At 41.2% G+C, this 8,098-nt stretch overlaps 1 protein-coding gene across 2 annotated transcripts in view; it reads left to right on the top strand.

Moving 5' to 3' along the window:
- The window catches only part of LOC106807257 (CREB-regulated transcription coactivator 1-like), a 49,159-nt gene that overhangs the window by 38,639 nt on the left and 2,422 nt on the right, over window positions 1-8,098 (top strand). For both annotated transcript variants that reach the window (XM_014809553.1, XM_014809552.1), the window contains 5 exons: window positions 1,557-1,621; window positions 1,835-2,165; window positions 2,464-2,703; window positions 3,648-3,854; window positions 6,146-6,374. In XM_014809553.1, coding sequence (XP_014665039.1) covers window positions 1,557-1,621; window positions 1,835-2,165; window positions 2,464-2,703; window positions 3,648-3,854; window positions 6,146-6,374 — 1,072 coding nt within the window. The remainder of the gene's footprint in view (window positions 1-1,556; window positions 1,622-1,834; window positions 2,166-2,463; window positions 2,704-3,647; window positions 3,855-6,145; window positions 6,375-8,098) is intronic.

The following is an 8,098-nucleotide window of genomic DNA, read 5'->3' as shown; positions in this document are numbered from 1 at the left end:
GAGGAAAAACCGGTACGTGCTAATATATTGGCGCATCGAGTAGCTTCTAGATAATGTACTAAACAGCTCGTCAAGTGCAAAGATCGCACATCGTTAGCACGGTTAAATTTATAGAATAAAATTTTCAGCTCGATGTTGCAAGATTACGATTTACAGCAATACGCTAGCAAGCTAGCAAATATATGTAAACGAATATCAGTACCATGAAGGTGAGTGATTAGTGGTCATAATAAGCTGAGGAACGTATACACTTGCTTCTTTATTGGTGGCAAATTTTGATGAGAAAAATCGGTTAAAAATGCGGGAATCGGTTGTCTCACTCTTGTGTTATTATCTACTCTTGATATTGGTGGTTGAGTCTCTTAATTAGGGCGCGTTTGTTTGGTCGGATCCATGGATCTCGATCCGATGGATTCGTTGGTCTGACTGTTTGTTTGGTCGGATCACTTGATCTCGATCCACTAAACCCGACCATGCTAGCGCGGTGGATTCGAACGGGAACCAATATGGCGGCCCGCGCCTCAGCCAATCACAGCTTGTTCTTTGTTATGAACCATCGTGTGATAGGTCACAGTGGTCACAGCGAAACGTGAACTGGTGAAATCGAGTTTGCGTGTGTTTGGTCGGATCAGGATCACATGATCTCGATCAGATGGATTAGTACCAAACAAACGTGCCCTTAGTATTGCTGTGTTAAAGTTATTATTAAGAGAGTTTTGCTCAGAAACCCTCAAACCAAAAAAATTTTGCAAAATATAGTCTCACTTCACAGCGGATATATAATCACTGATTACACCAACATTAAAAATACTAAGATTTAAAGCAGTTATAACATAGAAAATTGGATATGAACACGGCGTAACATCAATGCATTTTATCGTGTCGCGATAATGGCAGAATTGGTAAACTTGTAAATTGTCGGTGATTAATAGAAAACAACTGCATTTGAGAGAGACTGTATGTCTATGGCACATAGGTGACGCCGCTACTAGTTAGTCCAATACTACCGGCTCTAGTTTCAAGATTACAGCAAACGGTTGGTTACCAAACTAGTTCGAAAATTGCATGTTTTGGTGAATACAAAGGTTCTAAGACATTTTATCGTTACTCTAGACAATTGCTGTTACTCAAGCAATAACGGTAGGTATCATGAAAGTGGGGAAAACGCTGGAAAACTATCGTAATAATTACGTTAAAGCTTTTGTTTCGAAATTCTTGCGCAGAAATGCTCAATCTGAAAAAAATAGCGAAATATAGTCTCACCTCACAGCGGATATATTACTGATTACACGAACTTAAAAAAACACTAAGAATTTATGCAGTTATAGCATAGAAAATTGGATTTGAATACATCATGACACCATGGCATATTTTATTATGGCGAGAATCAATTTATTATGGTCATAGGTTTATGGATATCTAAATATTTTATGATCATTTTATAATCTTAATATTCTAACAAGGTTACATCATTACTATTTTCCTGCACTACTTTCGTTGAACTTCACAAAAGATGCCCACTACTGTAATGCATTATGCAAAGTTTCTTATTTTAGCACAACCACATGTTGATCTCCCAGCAACAGCAGTCTCGGCAGAAATCAGAAGTGCCTGGCATTCAGTAAGTTCTACTTCGTTTTTGCATGTCTTCACATACACAGGAGCGCGCACAACACACACACACGTACATATACACACAGGTTCCCATGCACACGCACATAAATTATGCTTCGGTGTAATATTGCAAAGTACTGAAAAGAACATTGGCTAGTTTCATGCAGTGTCTGGTGTAATCTCGTATAGTCCTTTTACACATTACTTCTCAATTTACTAGCATACATCCATCGGAGAATGTGACTCAAGCTAGCATACCGATCAACAGCAATACAGGCTCCCTACCAGATCTCAGCAACCTCCACTTTCCGTCACCCCTTACGAACCCCCTCGACCCCGAGGAGTACACACAGCAAATACCCAATGTCACGAGTCTCTCACCAAGGACTGCCACAGTGTCGCCGCAGCACCAACGACAGCAGAGCCCGACGGCGCGACGCCGCCAGCCAGGTTCCAGTAACATTAGTCCACTGGTACTCAGCACCCCGCAGCGGCACCAGCAGCACCAGAGCCCAGTCACACCTGGAAGCCCACATGGCATCAGTGCACAGGTGTGGCTACACCCTACTGTTTTACGGCTAGGGATATTCACTTGTTCCTCTTAAAATTTTTTGGGGGGAGCTGTCTCCCCCTATTGCTGTTTCTGTTGAGTATCTGATTGGCCATTGTATGCGTAATCACGGTAATTATGTGTCTATGCAATTCATTCGTTATTGTTGTAATCGCTGTTGCTATTAATGCATGACGGTCATGATGTTAGGATGAAATTCCAAAGTTCTATCAAGTATTCTGTATTTAGCTGACTCGAATTAGTAATTACTTGCCACTATCATTTTGTATATGGGACAGGGATCAGACATGACCAGCATGATCGGCGGTGAACAAAGGTTACCACAGTATGGCTACCAGTCGGGAGCTGGCTCCCAACCAACGTCACCTATAGGGCAGCAGTCACCACAGTTCCAGACGCCGCACAGCAGTCCCCAGAGTGTTCCACAGAGCCCTGGCCTGCCACAGAGCCCACAGAGTCCCAGCTACCCGCACAGTGTACCGCAGAGTCCACTGACTCCTCCTAGCCCTCAACTACCGGTAGTATACAACAGCTTCTCTGTGCTCTAATATTTACAGTTATATAATTTGGTGCTTACACACATTTCACTGTTACGTACGAAGCACAAAGACCAGCTAAACTTAACGTATCTTATGCTCTATTGAAACTGTGCTATTATATAAACAAGAGGCTTATTTTTAGATTGTCTGACACAGTCGGTTGCAGTTTGTGTGTACGTGAGTCGGTCTGTCAACGATGTGGGCATAAATCTTATCCGCTTGACATATGCTATTGGAATTCGGGACGTATATGGGCAATCGGAAATGAAAACTTGGAAGTTGAATATGGTTCAAATGTTAAAGGTCACATGGTGTGAAGGAAGAGGGAATATTCTCCTCTTAACTGAATGTATACGATCATCATTGAGGAAATGCAGAATTGTGGCAACAATAGAATTGGCGTGACCTATGCACTTGATTTCGGTATACAGAGTCAAGGTGAGAGAAGCTGTCACCTTGGCAAAACTAAAGAGAACATGTCAAAGGGCAGTTGGGCCAAGGACGGATTTCTGACATTTTTGGAAGAAATGGTCTGAAGGGCCGAGTGGCAAACGTTTTTTGTTTCATTGGTGACCTATCTTTGTTATGACTTTATTAAAGGCACCATGAAATGTAGTTCCCGCCCACTCATGTGCAAAGAGCATCTGTATTTGAAATTCTGGGAAGGCACATTTTTGTTGTATTTCTGAATTGCTAAACGAATCCAACTGTGACTTTCCAACTCCCCTCTTCTTGTTCCAGCACTGTCACAGACAGTTAGATAGCACTGTCACAGACAGTCAGATAGCACTGTCACTTTGTGGCACTTATTGCTTACTGTGAGTTTGATTGAACTACTACTACCAGGAACGTATTAGAAGAATACATATCTGTATTTCTATAGGTACGGTATGCACACAGACTAATCCTGATGTTGTTTTCAGACGTCTATGGCATACAGGACCTCACACAGTTCAGAAAACTGCACCAGCCCGGGACCACAGTCGCCGCTATCCCCACCGTCGCCAAGCTTTGGAGCTTCGCCAGTGGGTTCCCCACATGGAACGCCCTATGGTGACGCTTACTTTCTTAACCCGCAGCAACAGCTGCAGACTAATGCACTTCAGCATCAGCTAGAGCAGTTTAGTATGGTGAGTATTGCTGCAGTGCATCTTTATTGTGTAAATCTTGGCCATGAGACTCTGTTAGTAGACGGGAACATCGTTCCTGAGAGAATATCTATTTAACATTTCTTATACCCGAAGGTTCAGTTCAATATAAAACTTCATCCATTTACCACTAAGGCACTTTTAAAAAATTCTTTCAATAATAATTGCCCCCTTGAAGTATTTTATAGGCATGTATTTGGCTTAATATAACTATTTTATTAAATCAGTTTTCAAAATTTTGTGCATTACGCGCAAATATTCACACAATATGCGACTCAGTATGCACATGCTACACGAATGTACTTGTGTAACAGCCAGCTAAATTACCGTCCACACACATTATTAATATACATTATTAAGCGAAATATATGATGCAATGTATAGAAGCACTAACTACAGTCCATTCAGAATCATAATAACTTGCTTCATTGTAACCTTCTTTATATTCTTATTGTCCGGGATATTTTGTTAGAGAAATTACTACTACTGCTGTGCTCTAGTAAACACAATTGTGTTCGTAAGCCCTTTCTTGGCTGTGTGACTGTGGCACATAGCATTTAGCGTGTGCGTTTGCACTCGTGCTAAGTTTAGGGTGTGATTTCTATTTAGTCTTTGAGTGTGCAGAAATACTGTGTGCCTGACTTGTACTTGCTTGAAAGAAATAAGCTATTTGCGCATGTCACACATCCTTCATGTCACACATCCTTTATGTCACACATCCTTCATGTCACACATAGTTTTTTCAAGTGTTCTTTGATGTGGAAATGCAAATCTTAAGTGGGGCAGATTCTTTTTCTTTTTCCCCTTGGTTTATGTTTTTTTGTTGTACTGTGGTGGCAATTTTGGAATTTATGGGTGCAAGTCACCCCATCGCCCCATGATTTTTTCACTAGTAGGCCTACAGTTATAGTATAGTAGGTGGTGGTGCTTCCTGGAGCACACAACTCAGGCAGGATGTCAGGAAACTGATGGAAACATTAACTGTGAGCTTATTCAGTCTCTCTTTCAACATGGCTGCCCCTGCATCGTTACAGCAGACAGCTGTCTCCCATGTTTTTCCTGCAAAAAATCCAACTCTAAAAATCTAACCAGTAGGTGGCACAGCTTGCTAGCTTCTCTAAGTGTTATCAGTAACGTCCCACCTTTAACCTGTGACAGGCGCTATTAAATTGATTAATGTTCTCTGGAGGACCACTGTACATAGTCAACAACAAATTGGCCGTCTACACCTGTATTAAAGTCACATGACTGGAGTTCAGTGCTCATTGTATTTGTAAATACACAACTATCTTTTCTATGGCTTAGGAGCTCTAGTAGTGTTTGTTCTAGTTTTTATTATCCTCCTCACGTAGTGCAGCGGAGGATATTGTTTTCATGCTCGTTTGTATGTACGTGGCGGTGTGTTTGTGTTTGCGTGTGTGTGCGTGCGTGCGTGCGTGCGTGTGTGCGTGCGTGTGTGTGTGTTTGTGTGTGTTTGTGTGTGGTTCTGTCCTCTCGATATCTTTGAAACCGTAAGAGGTAGACACTTCAAACTTGGTCCACATGTGCATCTTATGGAGCGCTGGAACCCTATTGATTATGAGTGACCTTGACCTTATTATCATATAATAATTAAGTATATAGTCATTAAGTATATTTCCAATGCTGGGTCATAGCGGAAGGACCGTACCATTGCTAATGCGGGGCCGGGGTTCCAGGCGGTATTTCCAGGTGTGCTGTGTGTGGCAGAGTGTGTTTACTGTGCTGTAGAAGAAGCCAGTTCGTAGTTATGCATTTAGCATGCACATTGCACATATTTGCAGATTTCGTACAAATATACACGTACACAATTTCCCCATTTCCATTGTTTTAATTGCTTGTACAGTGTATTTAGAGGTCTAACATTCCTCCTTGTTCATATACATGTCGTTAAATGTGCATTAAACATGAATCAATATATCTGCTTTGCAAGTTACATGTATGTCTGAGTGTGCATTTCTGTTCTATTAGAATTAACAAATCCATGGAGCAAAAAGACATCCATAAATAAATGACATCCCACAATGAATATCATACATACATGCACGTAAACATCCAAAAACAAAAAGCACAGGCAGATAGTCGATCGGTTCAGTACAAAAACCAAACCAAGGTCAACGTCATTCATTACAAGTAGCAACCTCGGCCTACAAAATATCACAGGTGTAGTGATCGCGTATGCGGAGGATTCGCATTCCCCGAGTGCCTTCTACTAGTTTATATTTGTATTCATGCATATTTTCCTTCTAACATAGTTCCATGACCAAGACATGACATGCACGACCTCGGTGAATGGTACAGCCGGCATCATTACGATACCCACCACCACTGTTTATGCCCAGACGACAGTAGGCCAGGATTTCAGCCGCTTTATTCAGCAATGCGGCATGAGCAATGGCAGCCAGTCACCAGGCTACACGTTCGCCCAGTCGCACTACTCGCCCAGGCATTCAACAAGCAGTATACCAGATATTGTGCTAACAGGTAGGCATGCCTGATTTCGGTGCAAGTTTTCCATACTTTGAATTGACATTTCAAGTGGGTTTCCGCAGAAAATGCTATTAGACATGCAAGAGCCTCTTCCCACCACATTAAACTGTGATCGGTGTAAATTGTAATGCCAAGGTCATGTTGTGTGAGTTTGCCTGACATGTAATGGGCTGGAATGGGCAGCAACTCATGTGATCACCATGAGTTTGGGTAATACATATATTACAGAGAGTTATAGGTGCATACCATGCATATAAAGTTAAATTGGTTATTACTTTAAAATTGTAATAGTTATATACAATAGTATTAACATTTATACAATAGTATACATGAGAAAACTGCCGCTCTTTTTCACTCTCCTTTCCTCGCTGTGTGTCTAGAGTAAATCTGTCTGTGTATGTAGAACCCTGTACGGTAATCTGTATGTTGCAATTTGATGTGATGCTGGGCATTGTAGCAGGTGTTATCTGTGAGTGGGTAGCTGTTGCTAATATGACTAGCATTTAGCTGTCTCAAGATATTATAGTCATCCAACTTTAAAGGAATATTTATGAGATTTTTGCTCAGAAATGCTCAATCCGAAAAAATATAGCGAAATATAGTTTCACCTCACAGCAGATATATCACTGATTACACCAACCTTAAAAACACTAAGATTTTATTCAGTTATATTATAGTAAACCTGATTATGAAGACATCGTACCCACTCCGCATATTATTGTGTCCGCAAAATCTAACAAGTTCCGCATAGCGACATCGCTCAACTGACGTGTACTGTAGCCAGGTATCTCTTACATAAATGGCGAACCTGTTTTTGTGTGTCTGTCCTTCTGTCTATCTTCTCCCCCCCCCCCCGTAAGAGCTCACCCCCAACACCATATATATTCTTAATCAGCATGTCGCGACGACCAAAGGCAAGGTCAAAAAAAATAAATAATACACAAAATAAAAAAGTTTAAAATTACAATTAAAATTATTTATTATTTTAAGAAATGTCCGCGAGGTGGCGCTATATACCCTCCTACTAATTCAATGCGGCCGTTCACTGCTCATCCCAAACTCCACGACAGATGGCGCTCTCGCTCTGGCTCAATTCTACTGATTATCCTGTATTATCTGTATTCTGTATTATCTGTATCCTGTATTATCTGTATACTGTATTATCCTGAGTGTGGGAAGGGGCACTGCATGCAGTTTGTGCTCATCCATCGACGGAATGTTGAATTTGCATTTTGACCGCTATTTTTCTAGCTGTATTGTCGACTATTTTTGTTAGTTCTATTAAAACAAATTTAGCTTCGAAGGAGAGACAAAAGCGTCGTACACGACTACTGCTGAAACGTATAAATGCTCAACTTGCTGCTTATTTTGGTACAAGTAGCATTTACACACCCATGTCGTGAGTTTGGTTAGGGTTAGGGTTTTTAAACCTGGGGTTGTCAAATAGGAATGGGCCCAGTGCCTGCGAAAAAAATAACAGGCATCGAAAATACGAAGTAGGAGATAAATACGAAAAACCAAAAATACGAAGTGCCTGAGTGCCTGCAAAAAAAATAAGGGCCCATTCCTATTTGACAACCCCAGGTTTAAAAACCCTAACCCTAACCAAACTCACGACATGGGTGTGTAAACGCTACTTGTACCAAAATAAGCAGCAAGTTGAGCATTTATACCTTTCAGCAGTAGTCGTGTACGACGCTTTTGTCTCTCCTTCGAAG

The sequence above is a fragment of the Priapulus caudatus genome, unplaced genomic scaffold, assembly GCF_000485595.1.
Source record: "Priapulus caudatus unplaced genomic scaffold, Priapulus_caudatus-5.0.1 Scaffold203, whole genome shotgun sequence".
Classification (NCBI taxonomy): Eukaryota; Metazoa; Priapulida; class Priapulimorpha; order Priapulimorphida; family Priapulidae; genus Priapulus; species Priapulus caudatus.
Note: the sequence above shows the minus strand (reverse complement) of the source record. Positions and strands in the feature narration are given on the sequence as shown.